The sequence below is a fragment of the Brachyhypopomus gauderio genome, chromosome 6, assembly GCF_052324685.1.
Source record: "Brachyhypopomus gauderio isolate BG-103 chromosome 6, BGAUD_0.2, whole genome shotgun sequence".
In the NCBI taxonomy this organism is placed as follows: domain Eukaryota; kingdom Metazoa; phylum Chordata; class Actinopteri; order Gymnotiformes; family Hypopomidae; genus Brachyhypopomus; species Brachyhypopomus gauderio.
In genome coordinates, this window is record NC_135216.1 from 10907730 (window position 1) to 10930519 (window position 22790).

Consider the following 22790-nt stretch of genomic DNA (forward strand, 5'->3'; position numbering starts at 1 on the left):
GGCTGCATATTGGTACAATCTACAATTGAACAGATTATCCGTTTTCTATCTATCACGCACTTTCTTTGATGATAAATAATCATCTCTGTGAGTAACGTTAAACGTGTCAGTTTTATCCGGAATTAAATCAAGAACTAAATTAAATCCAATTTTAACTACGTGCCCTTTGATCCATAAACCGATAACAAACTGGAATCTCAAGCAACACTGCGCGCCAATCTACGAGCCGCACGAGGGCGGAGGTGTGAAAGAAAAGGCTGGATTACACATGGATTATTTCTGTGTTCAGATCAAGCCTGGTTAAACGTCGGGGGAAACAACACTAAATTACTGATTTCAGAGCTATTTACATTTGAAATACGGATTTCTTAACCAGGAAAAGAAGAACTGTGTATTTGCACGACTCCAGTCAACATTCTCCCGGCTGTGTTTCTCCGTTTTCAATGAGATCAAACATCTGCTAATAGCTGGGTGATCCATGTGAAAGCTAAACTCATCACCATTGTACTTGGACGGATGTCATTTCTTTGACTGGCTCTCGCTCTACCTCGTCTTTTGAAAGCAACATCCCAGGTGTTTACTTCTTCAAAGATCAAATATCTATAATTTGACTTCTTAATTTTGGCCAACAGCATTATTTGTAACCGAACTGTTCAGTATTAGACTGCCAATGTACATTTCTGAAAGCATGCTCAAACGGACCAGCATTAAATAAGCTTAGCACGAAACGAAGTGATGAATAAACAAAACCGTATGGCGTCAAATTAGTATCTTTAATATGAGAGCGCAAAGATAATGTTAAATCGAGCAAGTCAGACACATTGAGCACGCAAAATCAAGGAAACCGAGCAAAAACAGTGACAACGAGAGCAGAGAATCAAGAATTGCGCGGTTAAGCGCGCTCGTTTCTCGCAGCCACGCGAGCACTTCACTGTTTTCAGCGCGCGTTTCAGTTTTTTGCTCGCTTCTAAAATTTCTGCTCGCTTCGTAATTACAAACGGGGATACGTCACAAATTGACGATGATCCAGGCTTGTTAGAATATTACCGGAATCATTTATCGAAATTCCCTGCTGGAAAAAACCAGCTCATACCATCTTAAGATGGTCAAGCTGGTTAACCAGCTTGACCAGCTTAAGCTGTGTTTTGGAACCTGGTAGCTGGTTTGTAGCTGGTAGCTGGTTAAACCATCCAAAACCAGCTGTTAGCTGGTTCATAGGTGGTAGCTGGTTTATAGCTGGTTACACAATCTTAAACCATCTTGTAGCTGGTGTGTGGTTTTACTGTCCAAAACCAGCTTGTATCTGGTATTCTGTAAAATAACTAGTATTTTTAATTTACAATTAACCCTTGATAACTTGTAGCAGAACTGTCAAGTGACCAGAATATTATACAATGTGCCTCAACCATGGTCGTGGATTTTCTGTCTGGAACATTTTGATGTTTTCCTAAATGACAATTAAATTAGGCATGCTGGAGGAGAGCAACACTAAAACAAGCAGGGAATGTTTAAACATGTGCACACCTGCCCTAACCCCTAACACCTATGCTTTACTGTTAATAGACCAGTTTGCAAAATAGGCAAGAAACAAAGACAATTTTAAAAGACAACTCAAAAATATTTATTTTTCTTAATTTACTGAGAAATTATTATAACAGCTGCTTTAATAAAATGCTATTTGTAGAAACGACATTTTAAACAAGTAATACAATTTTATTAAATAACAAATAATGTACTTATTGATTTTGTTTTTTTTTTGTTTTTTGTTGATGTCTTGGATTTTATCTGTAACATAACGTCCAAATTTTCCTGCTCTAGTCCTTAGCTCGAACTCTTCCAGGTTTTTTGTCTCGAGCCACTTTTGGAAGCAACCTTTATCAAAACAAAATAAAGCAAAATGTCATGAGAAAACTTTAATATGCATAAAAATGATTTACTGCACAACAATAAAATCATATAGTTTTCTAAAGACTTCAAAAACTATTTACTTGAAACAAAGTACAAATCATTTACTTGCATGTATAGGCCTTCTCAGAGGAGCAAATCTCCTAAATGTGAGGTATAAACTTCTAGCCTATATGAAGACTAGATAACCTGCTCAAAGGCCACATGACTATTATTATGAACAGTTTTATTAAATATCAACATTTTGCACAGAAGATATGTATAAGATTATTAGCAGGTCATTGAGAAATTTTAATAAAATTCAAGTGTCCAGGGGTGGGTTTCCCGAAACGTTCGTAACTCTAAGTACTTCGTAACCTCGTACTTACGAATATTCTTAACTTACGTCGTTCTTATAGTCGTTCGCAAGTTAAGAATCTCCGGACCCATTCGTAACTCACTAAGTACTTCTTAACTCGAAGCTCTCGTGCAGTTCTACTTCAAAAATGATAGAGGCGCTAATTTCACTCGCGCGGGTTTTAATCACGGCATTACTACATTTGCGTTTATGTGTATAATTAGCCTAGTAGCCTATTTTCTTTTGAAGTATTTACATCGCATATACCACAATGTGTCAACAGAAATCAAATGTACTACTTTGAATTATTTAGCATTAGTTTATATCTTCCCAATATTTAATTAAGTCTCTCCGTTCGTCATCGTGCAGTCAACAGCGTTTCAGACTCAAAATTAATGTATTCTTTGCAAAGAAATAGATACAAGTTGGCCTATTAAGCTTGTTTTAACTTAACCAATAAAATGGATTGATTAATCGGTAGCACATATAAGTAACTTGGATTAAGGCTAGCAATTGTGCTTGTGTGATGAACATAGCAGCTCTTCAGAGTACTGGCTTTGAATAGAAGACATAATTTAAGAAGACGATGTAATCCACGAAGCCATGTAGTTCGCCTGAATACAGAATTTTGCCCTTAGCTCCACGACGCAGTTACTGACCGCCCTCCGATTTTATGCCACAGACTGTTCTGCAGACTGTTGGTGATGCCCACGGACTAAGCAAAGCTGACATATATGTGTGCATGCTGTTACTAAAGCATTGCTTCACCATGCAGCAAAAAAAAAAAAATTATATATATATATATATATATATATATATATATATATATATATATATATATATATATATATATATATCAATCAATCAATCGAAGTTTATTTGTATAGCGCTTTTAACAACTCAAGTTGTCGCAAAGCAGCTTTACAGGATTTACAAGGTTAACAATACTATGGGTCCAGAACCCTAATGAGCAAGCCAAGGGCGACAGTGGCGAGGAAAAACTCCCTATGATGGTGGGGAATAGGAAGAAACCTCGGGAGAACCAAGACTCAAAAGGGAACCCATCCTCCATTGGGCGGCCCGTTAACACACAAATACACAAGTCACACACAATTCACACAATCAGACTAGGTAAAAGGTAGAATTGAAAGTTCTGGGTTTTGATAATGTCACTGTAAATGTCTGTTGATGAACGCCAGGCTTTCATTCCGTGACGGAGCAGTGATGCTGGTATTGTAGGCTCCTACTGCAGTGTTACTCCCCAGGTGAACCCCGGCATCAGCACATCCACCGGCAGCCAGACCATCCCCCAGGTGCCTGCAGGTGCCTGTATCCAATCGTCTTGGGTAGAGCCATGCAAGAAGATAGACAATACAGACTGAGTGGACATGAATTTAAACCACCATTGATTTAAATGTACATAGCTCACGTGCCAGTGATGAGCATGTGGCTCCGGCAGACTAATCTATAGCAGCCTAACTAAAGGGAGGGGTTCAGAGGTGACCACAGGCATGAGGGCTCACTGAGACATTGCTTTCCAGTCAAGTCATTGTCACAAATAGAGTGATGCCAAGACACATCTGGATGACAGCATCAACATCTCAGATCACCAAAAATCTCAACGTCTTGGGGCCTCCGAGCCCCACACCTTACAAGGGGAATGTTAGCTGAAGGCTTGATTAAACAGGTGAGTCTTAAGTCTAGATTTAAAGATTGGAACTGTGTCAGAATCTCGGATTGGAGTTGGAAGGCTATTCCATAATTGAGGGGCTTTAAAAGAGAAAGCTGTGCCTCCGGCTGTAGTTTTACAAATTTTTGGAACTAGGAGAAATCCAGCATTTTGGGAGCGCAAAGGGTGAGATGGGTTGTAGTAATCAATGAGTTCACTCAGATATTGTGGGGCAAGACCATTTAACGCCTTATAGGTTAACAGGAGAACTTTAAATTCAATGCGATATTTAATCGGCAGCCAGTGTAGTGCGGCGAGAGTGGGACTAATATGATCGAATTTCCTGGCCTTAGTTAGGACTCGAGCTGCGGCATTTTGTACAAGTTGTAGCTTCTTTATGGACTGTTTAGAGCATCCAATTAGAAGACTATTACAGTAGTCCAATCTTGACGAGACAAAAGCATGAACTAGCTTCTATGCATCAGCTAATGAAAGTAAGTGTCTCAGCTTGGCGATATTACGTAAATGGAAAAAGGCAGCCTTAGTGACATTGCATACATGTCCCTCAAATGAAAGATCAGAATCAATAGTGACACCTAAAGTTTTTGCAGTAGATTTTGGTGTTACTGAAAAACCATCTAGGGTAAGGGGAATATCAGCCCAATTGCTTCTAACAGCTTTAGACCCAATATATATATATCATGGGTTAAAGTTCTCCGTCACTACGACGGATTTCCGTCATTTGATTTTTTTGGGGAAAAAATCCGTCAAATCATAATAAACAACACACGCACGTGCTATCTGTTTTGTGGCCGAAATATGATTGTCACTGGCGCTCATCAGCGCTGGATAGATGACGGCGGTGTCATTTGATTGACTTGCGGTTCATTCCGCCTTCAGATTTGCGGATGTTACGTAGAAAAGTTTTTACCCCCCTCCTGCCTGGCGTGACCGTAGCGCGCGACTCTGTACACCTGCGCGAACGGCGGAGGCTACTTGCTGCGTCACATTCTTTTTGCAGTGTAGTCCCCTCAAAAACAGGGGAATGAACATTTACCTGACCAATTGTAATGTTGCATTAGTGCTGGAATTTAGGCTAAAGTACTTTAAAATGCTTGAAAATGTAACTACTTCGTTTCACAACAAATATCTGTCTGACTGAACAGTTATTACGCTAACAAATACGAGCCTCTTGTAATTCCAGGATGAAACATGACAGAACGTGAAGTCGTTAAGATTGGGCGTTTTGAAAATAAACCACCATTAAATAATGTGATAAAAAGAGAATTATTTCGAATCATTTCGAGTATATGTATAAATATTTAACTTAATTAAATTTAACGTTGAGAACGCGTTGAAATGGACCTTGAAAGTGACGTACAAGTGCTTTAATTCCACCTTATAAAGGTGTATGAACCCGGCAAACATGACTTGCTTCACTGCGCTGAAGCGCGCAAAGTTACAAAATTCGAGAGGTGCACGACTGCGAGGCTCTCGCGCACGGTTGGAGCCACCGCGATTACGTCATTTTCGGCGTGCGGACCCTCGCGCTGCTCACGCCACTCGTGCTGCGTCAAGTGTAAAGGCTTAAACCAGGCTTAACATGGATGGTGTTGTTCTGTTTGTATTTAAAAGCTCTATCCAGTGGTGTTAATTTTTTTGTAACATACCTACTTAAAGCAGGTAATCTTACGGCTTATGTTTTTGCGATGGTGAATCTGATAAAAACAAGAGAGCTTTTAAACCAGGATTCACTAAATTTGACTTGATCTTTAAATAATTTTCTGGAAGAGGACCCCCAGATAACTCCCATTAAATACACATTTATGTACATTTACTGCTCAGGTGTTCATTCTCTCTTCTCTCCTTACACAGGCTGTTTAGATAAATATACTTTATAAATGTTTTTATTGTGTAGAATTAGGCAAAAGAGGCCGTGTCCCAACTACACCACATTTTCAGTAATTGCTGGCATTGTCTTTTGCCAAATGAAAATTTCTTGCTTTAACCCATGAATATATATATATATATATAGTATAAAATATATTATATTATATAATATATATATATACTAGCTGACAGTGGGTATCCACTCTGAAGCTTGTATCAAATCCCCTGGTGTCCCTTCAGTAGCTGTGGGGCCCAGTATCCCCAGTGCCTTCTCCTCCTCAACAGTGAAGGCACTTGTGGACATTTGACCTCCACCAGTCTTAGCCCTCTCCTTTCTGAGTCCTGCCCCCTTATTTTTGACTTGACTAGTTTTTTTTGTTTTTTTCTGAATTTGATGAACTTCCTCGAGCTATTGAAAACAGTAGGCTATACTTTTGTTTTTGGCTCAGTTCACTCGACAGAAAGTTTCATTTTCTCTGCTTGTTTGCCATGGTTTTGAATAACGTGTGAAAGGTTAATTGTGTGCCCTATTTATAGCCTTGATAAAAGCCTACGATCGGTCAGAATTGCAAAGGTAATAATATGTTCTACTCATTTTTTCCTTATACTTGAAATGTCAACACTTATTAGTTGTTAGTTTTTATGATTGTCATTTTGCCAATGATGCTTTTGCGGCGTAATTATGAAAAAATGTATGTAAATCGGTGGTTCGGTTTTCGACTAGCGGAGATTTTCCAGTGCAGCTGCAGAGGCGGAGTCAACTAAGAACTACTTAGAACTCGTTCGTAAATTTGGAGACTATGAAGGCTGGGAAACACTCGTAAATTTGGCGTTCTTAAAGTTACGTCATACTTAAAGTTGTTCGTAACTTTCTAAGATCGTTCGTTATCGGGAAACTCACCCCTGGTCCATAAGAGACACATGTAATATTTCATGCAGCAGTAATATCCTCCATCATTTTCAGATTAGTATTCTTTATCAACATTCTTACTTACTTTTTAGTGCTCTTAATTTGTGAGGGGTCAGAGGGGGCCTGGGGGTTGTCTTTGTTGTTGGACAACTTTTACCCTCCAGACTCCGGTTGGACAAAATGTTTGTGCCCCAAATGCACACTGCCAGCTCCTTCACAAACAAGCTGTCCTTGCTGTTTCCTTGGACTCTCTTCCACTGATTTGTATTGATGTAAATTCCTTCACCAATGTGCGTCTGTGTGAAATTTTATTTTATTTCACGATTATATGTAAATCATATCAGTATCAGGGTACCCGCGGGTCCTTAAAAAGTCTTAAAATGTCTTAAATTTAGTTTTCCATATTCAAGGCCTAAAAATGTCTTAAAATGTCTGGAATTTTATGAGGGGAGGCATTAAATTATTATAAGTGCGTGTTGTTCAGTTGTTCTGGCGCGATGTAAACTTTGCCGAATCTAGCGCTAGGACCATGCCGAAAATAACCACTCCAGGGTCCTAGTGCTAGATTTCTAGCGCTGGAGTATACGGCCTCAACAACGTCAACAATCCCCCCCCCGTCAACGATGTGGAACACACCTGCATCCCCAGTAATAGTATTATTTTTTCTTGTGAGAGGTATTAAAAAGGTCTTAAGAGTCATTGAATTTGAGATTTAAAAATGTACAGATACTGTAAGAGCCAGTTAAGGGTTAATTTATTGTATAAAATAATTTAGTTAAAGAGGTTAAAATATGATGAAGATAATTAATAATAATAATCCATAATTGTTGCATTCTCTAAAATGAAAACAGAAATTAGTAATGTATAAGTTTGAAGAAATTTCTGTACTTTCAGCTTCCGTCAGTAACCCTTTTTGTTTCCTGCTTAAGTTAGGACGGACAGACGTCAGTTGGAGTTTTTGGAAGCAACACAGTTTTTGGACCGAGTCATGTTGAGTTCAATGTAATGTCTGATGTTTATAAGTAAACATTTAAAGAGGATTCTATCTCACTCGCGTCTTTCAATACTGGTTGTTACTCAGAGGCAAAGGTGGCACAAGAAACTGGTGAAAGAAACGAAGCGCCTCTACATTAGTCCAAAAACTAGCTAACTCGTAGCCTCGCTGAATTAACCTGGATAGCGCAGTTCGGAGCTCGCCCAGAGAATCCGTGAAACGGGTTATCCTCTGAAGCATTCTCCAGGAAAAGGTATCGAAAATTCCTCTTTACCTCTAAGCTTTGTGAAGAAAGTACGTTGTATGGATTCTAAGATGGTCCACGAGTTCGGACGAAAACGAAAGTAAAAAAAAAAAAAAAAAAAAACCACAAAAGGGGGCTAACCAAAGTTAAAAGAGCTAGCGCGTTGGATCTCTTCCCTGTAAGAACGCTCGTGAATAACAGGATTGGATTCGGTCAAGGTGGAGTTTTGCGATTTGGAAAGGTTGTGTGCACTCGGCTCGTTAAGAAAGACAACTGAGAAGTGTTTTAAAACCCTTGTGCGCGCAACGTGAGCATTAGCTCCACGAATTGTAAGATGGCCGATGAAAATAAAAACGGACGTGGCAAAGACAGAGTGGAGCAGGGAAGACCACGCAAGCTAACTGAGAAGGGTATAGAGGAAAGATTACAAAGGTTCATAGCATTGAGGAGACGAACTTTGGGAACTCTAACTAGCCGAATGAAAGAGATAGAGGCACTGATGAGTGCAAAAAATTTAGAAAATGTTAAAGATATGATGGAAAGTGAATTTGCACAATCCCTAAATGAGTTCAATAGTCTCAACAACGAAGTTGGCAATCTGTTGTCTGAAGATGAAAAAATGCTTGACCAGGATAATTGGTTTGTACCAAAAATGGAAGTTATCAAAGACTTTATGAAAATAACTAAAAGATGGATTGCAGATGAGCATGAATACACAATGAAGGAAAGCATGCAACTGGAAGAGCAGCATGTGATAGATGAACAACAAGATGCCATTCTACCGAGTGACAGTGTTTCACAGGTAAGGGTCTGCAGAGCTGTAAAGGATCACCTGCGTGGGTCTCGTGTAAGTGGAACATCATGTGTATCGTCCACACGTGCTAGACAAGAAGCAGAACACGCAGCTCTGCTGGAACGTGCAGCAGCGTTAAGGAAAAGACAGGAGCTTGAATTCGAAGCAGCTAGAATTAAAGCTGAAAAGGAAGAGCTAGAGCTGGAGACTGCATTAGCTGAAAGCCAAGCAAAATTAAAAGTGCTTAGAGAATATGAGAGGTCCGAAGATGGTTCCAGTTGCCATTCGTCAGCGTGGAAATCACTAAGCGGGAAAATGAATAAGGAAAGAGATGCCATGATGCTACAGCAGCAAGCTCATGTGAATGTTCATGTACCAACGCAAGTGCAGCACTCCAGAATACCACAGCAGCCACAGCCAGCTTCCAATCAGAGTCCTAGAGCTCAAACGAGCAGAGGTGATGACATCTTTACAGTCATACAAAAACAGAATGTAATTACCGAGCTACTTGTAAAACAACAACAGCTTTCACAGCTACCGAAAAAGGACATTCCTGTGTTCAAGGGTGACGCGCTCCAGTACAAATCCTTCATAAGGGCGTTTGAGCATGCAATTGAGCAGAAGACTGACAACGATCAGGATAAGTTATACTTCTTGGAACATACACGGATGGCGAACCTCAAGAACTGGTACGCAGCTGCGTTCACATGACACCTAGCAAAGGCTATCACGAGGCAAAACAGCTACTTCATAAGCATTATGGGGATGAGCTTCGCATAGCCAGTGCATACATTGATAAAGCGCTCAAATGGCCACAAGTGAAGTCGGACGACAGGACAGCGTTGAATGCCTACGCAATGTTTTTGATTGGATGTTGTAACACTATGGAGGACATTGAATTTTTAGAAGAGATGGACAATCCAACCAATCTACGGACAGTAATATCCAAACTGCCGTACAAAATGAAAGAACGTTGGCGTGCTGAAGCTTTCGAACTTAAAGAGCGAAGAGGAAGGAGAGCAAGGTTTGCTGATTTGGTGAACTTCGTAGATCGCCAAGCTAAGATAGCTATGGACCCCCTCTTCGGTAATATCTCAGACAGCCGCACAACCGCGCCTGGAAAGATGGACCAAAGGGAAAACAGGCCAGCAAGGAAAGAGGTGCGTGGAAGCAGCTTCGCAACTAATGTTGCTGCTGAAAGCAAAATGTCCCAAAAAATACATATCAAGCCTGCTAACACGAGTACAACAGTGAATGCCTTTGATAAACCATGTTTGTACTGCCAGCAGTCTCACACCCTTGCTTCATGCAGTATGATCAAAGGTCGGCCACATAAAGAACGACTAGACTTTCTGAAATCAAAGGGCCTATGTTTTGGATGCTTGGTTCCTGGCCATCTCAGCACATTCTGCAAAAGAAAATTAGAGTGCAAGGAATGTGCATTAAAGCACCCTGATATTCTGCACAAAGTTAAGGATGAAGGTTCTGTCTCCGTCCCAGTAAAGAAAGATGGTGCTCAAATTAAAGAGGTGCCCTGCGCAGAAGCTCCCATCTCACAAGAGTCCTGTGGCTTTACGGGGGCCGGAGAAGCTGATTGTGTGCTGTCAATAGTACCAATAAAAATCAAGTCAAAGAATAGCGACAAACATATAAAAACGTATGCTTTTCTGGACCCGGGAAGCACAGCAACCTTCTGCACGGAAGACCTGCAAAGGAAATTGAACGTGAAAGGGAAGCCCACAAGAATACTTCTAAGCACCATGGGCCAAGATGAACCAGGTGAACGAAAGCTCGTGAACAGTTTTGTGATATCTGACCTGGAAGTGTGTGGGTTGGAAAGCAACGTGTTCATTGAGTTACCCAAGGTGTTTACTCACAGCAGCATACCTGTTCATGCCGGGAATATACCCAAACAGAAGGATGTTCAGATGTGGCCATACCTCCACGAAGTGAGCTTGCCAGAGATAGATGCTGAAGTGGGACTACTTATTGGAGCAAATTGTTCAAGAGCATTAGAACCCTGGCGCATCATTAATGGTCAGGCTGGAGGTCCCTATGCTGTGAAGACGGCCATTGGCTGGGTTGTGAACGGGCCTATAAGGAAAGACCTGAATGAAACAGAGAATGAACCGCGACCTTTCTCAGTCAACAAAATCTCTTTGATGGAGATTGAGAGGTTATTGGTCCAACAGTATAATGCTGATTTTCCAGAGCGCAGCTATGACGACAAGAAAGAGATGTCTCAAGAAGACAAAATATTTATGCGGTGTGTGGAGAAGACGTCAATTTTAGAGAATGGACATTATACCATTGGATTGCCATTCAGGAATGAGAAGCTCCAAATGCCTAATAACCGTTGTGTGGCGGAACAACGTATAGCGTTTTTGCTTAGGAAGTTTAAGAGGAATGCTGAATTCTTTGAAGACTACAAGGGATTCATGGAAACCATCATTGGTAAGGGCTATGCTGTCCAGGTTCCTACACACCAACTGAACAGAGATGACAAAAGGGTGTTTTATATACCACACCATGGCGTCTATCACCCAAAAAAACAGAAGTTGCGGGTGGTATTTGACTGCACGTCCTCATTCCAGGGTAGGTGTCTAAATAGCGAACTGCTCCAGGGGCCTGACTTGACCAGCACATTAGTCGGAGTTCTTCTGAGATTTCGTGAGGAGTCAGTGGCAGTAATGGCAGACATTGAGTCAATGTTCTACCAAGTTAGGGTGCCGGAACATGATGCGGATCTACTTCGTTTTCTTTGGTGGCCCAACGGCAGGTTGGATGAGCCCATGGCGGAGTTCCGGATGACCGTGCACCTCTTCGGAGCCAACTCTTCACCAAGTGTAGCTTCTTACGCACTCAGAAGAACAGCAGAGGATCACAGAAGTGTTACTTCTCCATGTGCGGTTCAGACAGTCCTGAATAATTTCTACGTGGATGATTGTCTGAAAAGCGTAGCTACAGATGAAGACGCAATTACCTTAGTCAATGATCTTAGAGCCTTGTGCAACAGTGGAGGGTTCACCTTAACAAAGTGGATGAGCAATAGCAGAAAGGTGTTACTGTCAATCCCTGAGGAACACAGAGCCAGTAAAATGAAAGACCTGGACTTACGACACGACGCTCTGCCAGTGGAGAGAACACTCGGTGTTCAGTGGGACACAGAAATGGATACTTTCACATACAGCATGAAACTGCAAGACAAACCGATGACAAGAAGAGGCATATTGTCAGTCATTAATTCCATCTATGACCCCCTTGGGTTTTTGGCCCCAGTCATCTTGCCTGCTAAACTTTTGTTGAAAGAGCTCTGTAAAGAACAACTTGGTTGGGATGAGAACATTGGTGAAAGGCATGCTGAAGATTGGAGGAGATGGGTGAAAGATGTTACTCACCTCACCAATTTCCACGTGAGTAGGTGCTTAAAACCCACCAAGTTTGGATGCTCTACTGCGGCGCAGTTGCATCATTTTTCAGATGCCTCAGAGTATGCATATGGCACTGTGTCTTATCTACTGCTAGAAAATGAGCAAGGCGAGAAACACTGTGCTTTCCTTATGGGGAAATCAAGAGTGGCTCCTCTCAAACGTGTCACGATCCCTAGACTTGAGCTGACAGCAGCAGTTATCGCGGTGAAGGTCGACAAGATGTTACATCAAGAACTTCAAGTTCCACTGCAACAATCTGTCTTCTGGACAGACAGCACAACGGTGCTCAGATACGTCTTCAGTGAAGCTGCTCGTTTCAAAACGTTTGTTGCGAACAGAATTTCCTTGATCCGAGAAGCAACCAAGCAATCTCAATGGAAGTACGTCAGAACAGACGAAAATCCTGCAGATCAAGCCAGCAGAGGCCTGAAAGCGAAAAGCTTGGTGCAAGGAGGAACGTGGATGAGTGGACCAAAGTTTCTGCCGAACGAGAACGATTGGCCGGAACAGCCTGTGCTGTGGAAGGAAAGCCTGGACGAAGACCCAGAGGTCAAGAACTCAGTCACTGTTAATACAGTCAAAGTAGAAGAAAGTACAGAACCAATGAGCCAGCTGATCGGCTATTATTCAGATTGGAATAAGCTTAAACGATCAGTGGCTTGGATTGTAAAAATAAAGGATGCTCTGTGGAAATGGAAGAAAGAAAGTAAAGAGGCATCAAGAGCAATCGATCAAACTGAAAAAGACACTGGAAAGCGACGATTAGAGCTAGAACGGCATATGAAGAAATTTAAAGCTACATCAGGAAATAAATCGCTTACCTTGGAGGACTTGGACACAGCTGAAGCGGAAATAATACGGTTCAGCCAAAGACAGCATTTTGGAGAGGAAATCAAAGTTCTGCAGAAAGGCAACAATCTCAGTCGCAGTAGTGCGCTGTTTAGACTGAATCCGACTCTCCAAGATGGCACCTTGAGGGTTGGCGGAAGACTTAACAAGTCCGCTATGCCAGAAAACGCTAAACATCCAGCAATTCTTTCTAAACACAGCAAAGTTGCCACCTTGATCTTGAGAGACATACATCAAAGAACAGGACACTGTGGGCGCAGTTATGTGTTGGCACAACTGAGATGCAGATATTGGATTCCACAAGCCAATAACGCAATCAGGAAGATCATTAACAAATGCACAGTCTGCCGTAGGATGACGGGAAAGGCTGGTGAGCAAATGATGGCGGACTTACCCGAAGATCGCCTCCTCCCGGACCAACCACCTTTCACGAACACCGGCGTTGATTACTTTGGCCCGTTTGAAGTTAAACGGGGACGGAGTACTGTTAAGAGATACGGGGTGATGTTCACTTGTCTCTCTCTCCGAGCCGTGCACATTGAAGTTGCTGACAGCCTTGACACGGACTCCTGCATTAATGCAATACGCCGGTTTGTATGTAGGAGGGGTCAAGTCAACACCCTGAGGTCAGACAATGGGACAAATTTTGTGGCAGCTGAAAGAGAGTTAAGGGGAGCCATTCAACAGTTGGATAATGACAAAATTGAAAGAGCCTTTCATCCAAAGGGAATAAAGTGGATATTCAACAGCCCAGCCGCCTCCCATCAAGGCGGGGTTTGGGAAAGACAAATCCGCAGTGCGCGAAGGATCCTTAATTCCCTGGTGAAGGAGCAAGCAATGAACGATGACTGTCTTCATACAATAATGTGTGAAGTCGAAAGCATCATCAATGGAAGGCCACTGACGAGTGTCTCGGATGATGCAAACGACATCGAGCCTTTAACCCCCAATCACTTATTGCTTCTGAAGTCCCAGCCAATCATGCCTCCAGGCACCTTCTGCAAAGATGACATGTATGCAAGAAGAAGATGGAAGCAAGTCCAATATCTTGCAGATTTATTCTGGTCTAGATGGACACGAGAATACCTACCCCTTCTTCAGGAGCGCCAGAAATGGCTGAAACCTAGAAGAAACTTCATGATGGGAGATGTCGTGCTATTAGTGGATAGTTCTTCCCCTCGCAACTCCTGGGTCATGGGGAAGGTAGTTGAAACAATGCCAGACTCCAGTGGAATGGTGCGGAGAGTGAAATTGAAGACAAGGACCAACACTTTGGAAAGGCCTGTAAATAAACTGTGTCTGTTGAAAGAAGTGATGTAGACGACTAACAAAGGAAGACAAGTTGGTCTTCATGAACATTTGAAGTATAGGTAGTAGGCTCTTAATGTTTAAGTTTGTAATAGCTTAGTCCTCCTGCCTAACCAATTAGGGGCCGGGTAATGTAAGAGCCAGTTAAGGGTTAATTTATTGTATAAAACAATTTAGTTAAAGAGGTTAAAATATGATGAAGATAATTAATAATAATAATCCATAATTGTTGCATTCTCTAAAATGAAAACAGAAATTAGTAATGTATAAGTTTGAAGAAATTTCTGTACTTTCAGCTTCCGTCAGTAACCCTTTTTGTTTCCTGCTTAAGTTAGGACGGACAGACGTCAGTTGGAGTTTTTGGAAGCAACACAGTTTTTGGACCGAGTCATGTTGAGTTCAATGTAATGTCTGATGTTTATAAGTAAACATTTAAAGAGGATTCTATCTCACTCGCGTCTTTCAATACTGGTTGTTACTCAGAGGCAAAGGTGGCACAAGAAACTGGTGAAAGAAACGAAGCGCCTCTACAGATACCCTGAGTCTAATCAAAGACAATACCACCATTACTGTACATTTATAATTAAATCTAAAATACCCTTTCTTCTTCTGAAGCTTGCTCTTTCTGTTGGCTTATTTCTACTGCAAATATAAAATAGGGATGCAAATTATCGATTAATTCATTAATCGTTAGTTGATTGATCTTATCAATCGACTTTCGATTAATCGATAAGCGGCGTTTTCCACCTGAATTTCATTGTTTCAATAGGGCTTTTAAAAATATTAGCTAAATATACTGCTCAAAAAAATTAAGGGAACACTAAAATAACACATCCTAGATCTCAATTAATAAAAATCTTTGAAATCAGTTGAAAATCTTTCATTTCTACCCGTTGTCTGTTCCATTTGCAAAAGTGCAGTTGAAATTGATTCACAATCAGTGTTGTTTCCTATCTGAACACGAAGTGTGGATGACTTGGAGTTACATTGTGTTGTTTAAGTGTTCCCTTAATTTTTTTGAGCAGTGTAGTTAAAACACTTTGGTCAAAAAGTATGTATTATATTATGATAATTATATTGTATTATATGATATATTGCTCAAGTAATTATGCATTAGGAATTTTTTATGGTATAACAAAATACATTCTTTCATTTAAAAAAGGAATAAATTAAGGACTGGCTCCGTTCTTGCATTTGAAACATTAGACATTTTAAAAAATGTAAAAAAAATTTAAAGAAGAAATTAAATAGAGAGCTAAACAGAATATTATTGAGCCTATGCTTGGACAATGTTTCTAGCGTTGTCGTGAACACACGCTGTAACGCGACCGGAGAGTGCCCAAGTCTCCACAACATCATTGAGCTTGTCAGCTAAATTGTCAGCGGTGTGTCTGTCCGACATGTTCGTCGTAATCAGCACTGCAGATTTTAGCTGCCAGTTCTCGTCAGTGTAGTGGCACATCACGGTAATGTAACTTTATGTTGTTAGAGTCGTCCAACAATCTGTTGTAAGGGCTACAGCAGTAGTGGTAGCTAGCTTTGTTTTAGCTCACTCTTCATTTTTCATAGCGAGCTTCGAAAACGCTCGCCTTCCCAGTGTAGCTGTGATTTTAGGTTGACCAGGTGCACTGGTGATATGCAGGACAGCTGCATGCACGGTGTTCAAATCATAATTGAGTGAGCTAGTGGAACTGTTGTACTTCAATACCGCATTACACAGAGAACATTTGACTTCTTAGCCTAAATTAACAATGTTAAAATTGTAGCGACTACTACTCCTCGCAGCGAATTCCCTAACAGACAGGCACTTGGCCCTTTAAGTGACACTGGGGGAGCGGCGCCTGCGCGCGCCAGGGGAGGGGGAGAGAACAGTGCTGTTGTTTGAGTTGCGTGGAAAATAAAGTTTCCCTCCTCGGGATTTTCTGGATTACGCAGTTTCTGCCTCGTTTCCCGAACCCGCTTCAAAATGGTCCCACACCGCATGTCTTTTCGCCCGCTTCATTTTGTTTTCCACTCTGGTCTTTTGCGACACGTGTTCACCTCTCGTTCTTACACTCTGTTCAAGTTACTACAGGAGCGCTCTCTAACGATTAATCGTGATTAATACATTTTGATCGAGTAACGTCTTAATCGACAATTAATCGAAAGTCGATTAATCATTTGCATCCCTAATATAAAATAATTTAATAATTATTACCTTACTTTTGGTAAATGACAGTTGTAGAATGATTAAATAGTACAATATTATTGTGCATGTCTCTTATCTCTTATCAGAGATAGGATGAATGTATAAGTGTAACCAAGTCATTCATGTTTTATTAGCAATATACTTACCAACTGTTGCTTGAGGAGTGTTTAATGGGGGTGACAAGTTGGATTGCCCTGAAATGTATAATATAATGATAATAAATCTTCAGTACAAGTTTGTATCACAGATTAAATGAACTGTGACGGTGGGTGCAGCGCGAAGGATGAGACACAGAATCCCTCGATGGCAGCAAACGTCACGTTTAATGAAGACGTGTATTGCGCAATAGCGCACGAAAAACACTTGACACATTCAGCACAACGTGCAGACATAGACAACGACGAGCACAGGACACTGCGCGAACGCACATTAAGTAGACAAACCACATTAGCCCCACGTGATGACGAGACTAGGCACAGGTGAGACGGATAATCACTAGACGGAACCACCACCACGAGTATCCACAGACGCAGACGATGACACGCGGACTACGTGAACACACGCCCAAAGGGGAGGGGCCGGGGTCCTCAACGTGACAGACGCCCCCTCCAAGGGCACTACCCGTCCCGGGGTGCCAACAGGACCGAGTGCCCCGAACCCACGATGATGGGCGGATCCGACGTGCTCAGTCCTGCATCTGGGAGGCGACTGCCCTTGGCGAAGCGTCCCTCACGAATCGCCTAGCACACCCTCCCTGGGAAGACGGGGGAAAAGACGTTAGACACACTCAACGGAACAGATACGAACACACACACTGGTACATTAACACATAGAGGAATAGGGGATTCGGCACACATACGGGAAGACTGACGAACACTGGCACAGACAAACACATAACGGGCGCCAGGCTTCGCGCCAGGAGGAGCGTGAGTAGAGGAGAGAGATCCGGCGCTGCTGGTGCTGCGTTGGGCAGTCTCCCTCCTGCCTTCGCTGTGATCCCTCCACTGGGTGCAGCGCGGCTGGCGGACGTGCCAGGAGCAGCGCGGCTGGTGGACGTGCCAGGAGCAGCGCGGCGGGCTGACGTGCCAGGAGCGCCGGGGCTGGCGTACGCGCCTGGTGCATCGCGGCTGACGGACTGACCGAACGGGCCGTGTGGGTGGTCCCCTTCGGTCTCCATTTCCTCCTCTTCCTCTTCTCCCCGGCTCCATTCCATGGACTGCTCCGGGCTGCCACCCCGGGAGCAGTCCATAGCACTGTCTCTGGAGCGAGCGGAAGAGGGCGTCCGCTTCCCTCTTATGGTCTCCGCAGACCTCTCTGAGGGGGGAGGGCTCTCTTCTTCCTCCATAGTATAGGAGCCCTCCTCCTCCTCACCCTTCTCTGCGGTGCGAGAGGGGCACACGGGCGGAGGGAGGTAATCCTCGTCCTCCGATTCTTCCTCCGACTCCGCCTCCTCCCTACCGTAGTCCACGGTGGAGGCGGAGTCCTCCGACGGAGGGTATTCCTCTCCCTCCCCTCCACCGTAGTCCACGGTGGAGGCGGAGTCCTCTGACGGAGGGTATTCCTCTTCCTCCTCCTCTCCACCGTAGTCCACGGTGGACGCCTCACCCACCGACGGGGGGTAGTCCTCTCCCTCTCCCCCGTAGTCAACGGTGGAGGCGTCGTACAGCGATGGAGGGTAGGCTTCCTCATCGGAGTTCTCCTCCCCGAACTCGCTCTCTGGGGTGGACTCGGTGGCTCCAAAGACACACGAGCCCACCCTCAGCGGCGAGAGGGCGCGGGGAGGAGACGGGTGTCTGGCCAGCCAGACCTTAACCGCCTCCTGTCGGAGCACCACCGCCCACTCGGGGCTGGACGCCTGTTTAGCCATCCTCAGCAGGTCGGCGCACTGCGGGTCCCGCTCCAGCTGCTCCGACGTCGGCGTGGCGTCGCACTGTGGCGGTGATCCCCTCACCTCCTCAGGCGGCGTCCCTGCCTCGTAAAACCCCGGGACGCTTACCCGTAGGGGTGAGAGTCCCTGGGAAGGCGAGGGGTGCCTCTCTCGCCACACTCGGACCGCTGTCTGGCGGTATTCCCGTGCCAACTCGGGAATAGCGGCCTCCCGGGCCGCATACAGCAGGTAGGAGCATTCCGGATCCTGCTGCAGTTGCGCCAGAGTCGGCGGACCTGAGTCGGCGGACCGAGGAGATGGAGAGCCTTACTGGGCTTCTTGCCCTTCTTTTGCTTGCCCTTGTAGCCTGGCATGCTTTCTAGGTGTCTCAAACGGCTCGTCGTTCTGTGACGGTGGGTGCAGCGCGAAGGATGAGACACAGAATCCCTCGATGGCAGCAAACGTCACGTTTAATGAAGACGTGTATTGCGCAATAGCGCACGAAAAACACTTGACACATTCAGCACAACGTGCAGACATAGACAACGACGAGCACAGGACACTGCGCGAACGCACATTAAGTAGACAAACCACATTAGCCCCACGTGATGACGAGACTAGGCACAGGTGAGACGGATAATCACTAGACGGAACCACCACCACGAGTATCCACAGACGCAGACGATGACATGCGGACTACGTGAACACGCCCAAAGGGGAGGGGCCGGGGTCCTCAACGTGACATGAACATTAACTAGGGCTTTTTTATTAGACAATAGGTAGACGCTGTGACGCGCGGCGGAGCAGGGAAGGATGAGACACGAATCCTCCTTTTCATTGATGTCACTTTTAATAGTAACAAAGATTACGCAATATAGCGCACAAGTAACAGATACGTTGACACAGAACGTGTAAACATTAGACAACGACGAGCACAGGACACTGCGCAAGCGCACATTAAATAGGCAAGACACATTAGCCCCACGTGATCACGAGACGATTCACAGGTGAGACTTATTAATCACACAACAAAACCCCAACCACGTATATCCACTGACGCAGACAAAGCACGTGGACAACGTTTACACACGCCCAAAAGGGAGGGGCCGGGGTCCTCAACGTGACAGACACCCCCTCCAAGGGCACTACCCGTCCCGGGGTGCCAACAGTGCCCTGAACCCACGACGATGGGCGGATCCGACGCGCTCAGTCCTGCGTCTGGGAGGTGACCGCCCTTGGTGAAGCGTCCGCCATGGACTGCCTAGAACACCCTCCCTGGGAAGACGGGGGAAAAGACGGGAGACACATTAAACGGAACAGAAACAAACACACAGACTGGCATACTCTCACAAAGAGGCACAAACGGGAACAGGGGGTTTGGCAGACACACGGGAAGACTCACAAACACCGGGACGGACAAACATGAAACGCGCCAGGCTACGCGCCAGGAGTAGAGCGATGACGGGAGAGAGATCGGGAACTGCAGGCGCTGCGGGGGTCGGTCCTCCTCCAGCCTTTGCTGCGAAGCCTCCGCTGGGAGCGGTGTGGCTGGCGGACGTGCCCGGTGCAGCGCGGCTGGCGGACCTGCCCGGTGCAGCGTGCCTGGCGGACGCGCTTGGTGCAGCGCGCCTGGCGGACGCGCTTGGTGCAGCGCGGCTGGCGTACGCGCTTGGTGCATCGCGACTGGCAGACGCCCCGTGCGGGCCGTTTGGGGTTTCCCCGTCAGTGTCCATGTCTTCCTCTGTCTTCCGGCTCCACTCCATGGACTGCTCCGGGCTGCCACCCCGGGAGTAGTCCATTGCGCTCTCGCCGGAGCGATCGGAGGGTGGACGGCTCTCCGCACTCTCCTTGACGGTCCCAGCTGATCTCTCCGAGGAAGGCGGACTGTCCTCCTCTTCCTCCGTATAGGAGTCCTCCTCCACCTCACCGTAGTCGGCGGTGGGTGTGGAGCACTCCAACGGGGGGTAGTCCTCCTCCTCCCCGCCCTCCTCTATGGTAGGAGTGGAACCTACGGGCGGAGGGAGGTAGTCTTCATTATCTGACTCCTCCTCCTCCTCTTCACCGTGAGGGGCTGGGGTCCTCAACATGACAGACGCAACAAGCTGTTAGTGTTATATGCAACAAAACCACAAACACCTTCTCAAGCAAAACAGATAATGTTCAAAATATAATAACAACAGTAATAGTAATAGCAGTAGTGTCACGGAACAGCTCCGGACCCTTCCCTGTGGGCGTGTCGTTACGTTGTCTGTGTGTCGTTATGTCCATGTTTGTACTTCCGTGGGCGTGGGTCGTCTGTGAGCGTGTTCTTTTGTTACACCTGTGCCTTGTCTCGAGGTCACGTGGGTCCGTGTAATTCACCTATTTAATGTGCGTTCACGCAGTGTCTTGTGCTCGTCTTTGTCTAAAGTTCATGCCCGTGTAAGCACTAGCGTCAGCGTGCTTGCACCGTTTGTGCTGGGCTTTGCGTTGTGTGGATGAAATAAATGTTCTGTGTGCACCGTAAGACGCTAGTAGTGTCTCCTTCTTCCTCCGTCACCACAGCGTCACAAGTAGTAACTGAAAGGTCTTACTAATTGTTTGAGGGGTGTCCATAAAATCAGGAAGGCTGTTATTCCCTATAACATAAATGAGACCTTAAATGTAATTCACTGTCATTACATTCAATAAATAGTACAGCTTTAAATTCCAGTTTAGATAAAATGATAACAATTGTTTTGTGTTTTGTGAGGCAGCCTTTTAGGAAAGAAGGGTGAGTGTTACAAACTTACCAGGAAGGATTTTGGAGAGCAAACACTTTTGGAGTTCAGTGTTCAATTTTCTCAGTTGTTCCAGTTCACTAATGGCTTCTTGATATTTACGCCCAAGTACTGTGTGCTTCTTCTTTAATGCATCAAATTCAGATTTGGCAATTAATTAATCATCACTGCCACTAGATGTTGCATGTTTTCACCATAAAGCATTCCGATGTAAGCAGATCTCATTAGGGGAACATCCTACGTTTGAATATCTGGCAGTACAACTCAACAGTACTTATTCAGTTCTTTTGATTGTTATCTATCATCCTCCCAGACTACATGCAGATTTTCTTGAAGATTTTGAAGAAATGCTTTCAAGGATTTTAATTGATTTTGATTATGTTTTAATTGCTGGGGATTTTAATATTCACATGGATATATCCACAAATCCAATCACTTCAGAATTCATGAGGATGCTTAACTCTTTTGATCTCATACAGCATATATCAGGCCCAACTCATAAGCATGGCCACATTTTAGATTTGGTCATTTCTAAACGTATAGAGGTTAATAATACTGAAATTACTGATGTTGCAATCTCTGACCATTTTGGTGTATTTTTCAAAATGTCATTATCTACTAGAACACTCAGTGAAAAGCGCACAATAACCAAGCGTTATCTCAGTGCTGGCAGTGCCGTGGCCTTCACAGACATGATACAGTCCCTCCCTCCCCTCTCAGAAAATGGGAATGAGCTAGTTGAAACATTCACATACAGAGTTAGGAACTGTACTGATGCTGTGGCACCAAAGGTAACTAAAATAATCTCTGGTAAAATTAAGATGCCCTGGAGAAACACTCCATCTATTGTAAAATTTAGGCAAGATTGTAGGCAGGCTGAGAGACGTTGGCGAAAGTCAAAATTGCAAGTACATTTTGATATTTATAAAACAACATTGCAGAATTACAACAGTGAAGTGAAATCAGCAAGGAAAAACTATTTCTCTACCTTAATCAATTCATGCAATAATAACTCAGCTGTCTTGTTCAGAAGCATAGATCAGCTAGTAAACCCCACCTCCTGTGGCTTCCCTGAGACTGTTTCAGTTGAAAAATGTGAGGAGTTTGCTATATTTTTTAGGGACAAGATTACTAGTATAAGGCAGAACATAGCAACAAGCACTAATAGACCATCAACCCTTATATCAGTTACTCAGCCTAACTTTAATATGTCTTATTTCCAAGAAGTTGACATGGTAACACTACTTGATGTGATTTCATCACTAAAATCCTCTACTTGTGAACTGGACCCTTTACCAACAAGCTTTTTCAAGCAGGTTCTGAGCGCATTAGCAAATTAAGTTCTAACGATTGTTAATCAGTCTCTGCAATTGGGTGAATTCCCTAAAATTTTTTAAACTGCAATGGTTAAACCACTATTAAAGAACAGAAATCTTGATCCCACAATTCTTAATAATTATCGACCTATATCTAACCTTTCCTTTCTTAGCAAAATCATTGAAAAAGTAGTGTCAATCCAGTTGAATGACTTTGTCAAAGTAAATCAAATAAATGACACTTTTCAATCTGGTTTCAGAGCTCTCCACAGCACTGAAACAGCCCTAGTTAAGGTAGTAAATGACTTGAGATTGAATAAGGATGCAGGC

General features: G+C 43.9%; 1 protein-coding gene and 1 long non-coding RNA gene across 4 annotated transcripts; one reads left to right on the forward strand and one right to left on the reverse strand.

Moving 5' to 3' along the window:
- Nucleotides 1-1700: 1700 nt before the first annotated feature.
- LOC143516808 (uncharacterized) lies at nucleotides 1701-21324 on the reverse strand. 3 transcript variants are annotated; one of them, XR_013131789.1, is made up of 6 exons: nucleotides 21157-21324; nucleotides 20959-21003; nucleotides 16665-16712; nucleotides 14929-14972; nucleotides 6797-7007; nucleotides 1701-1872 (listed from the first exon to the last, which is right to left on the reverse strand). It is a non-coding gene; the product is annotated as an uncharacterized LOC143516808 (long non-coding RNA). The 3 variants fall into 3 exon arrangements; XR_013131788.1 differs by lacking the exon at nucleotides 1701-1872 and having other exon boundaries at nucleotides 6709-7007; XR_013131790.1 differs by lacking the exons at nucleotides 1701-1872; nucleotides 14929-14972 and having other exon boundaries at nucleotides 6709-7007.
- On the forward strand, nucleotides 7447-14867 carry LOC143516806 (uncharacterized). The gene is made up of 2 exons (XM_077008656.1): nucleotides 7447-14392; nucleotides 14666-14867. Exon 1 carries the CDS (start codon nucleotides 9450-9452, stop codon nucleotides 14340-14342), a length of 4893 nt encoding a protein of 1630 aa, XP_076864771.1. The 5' UTR covers nucleotides 7447-9449; the 3' UTR covers nucleotides 14343-14392; nucleotides 14666-14867.
- Nucleotides 21325-22790: the final 1466 nt, after the last annotated feature.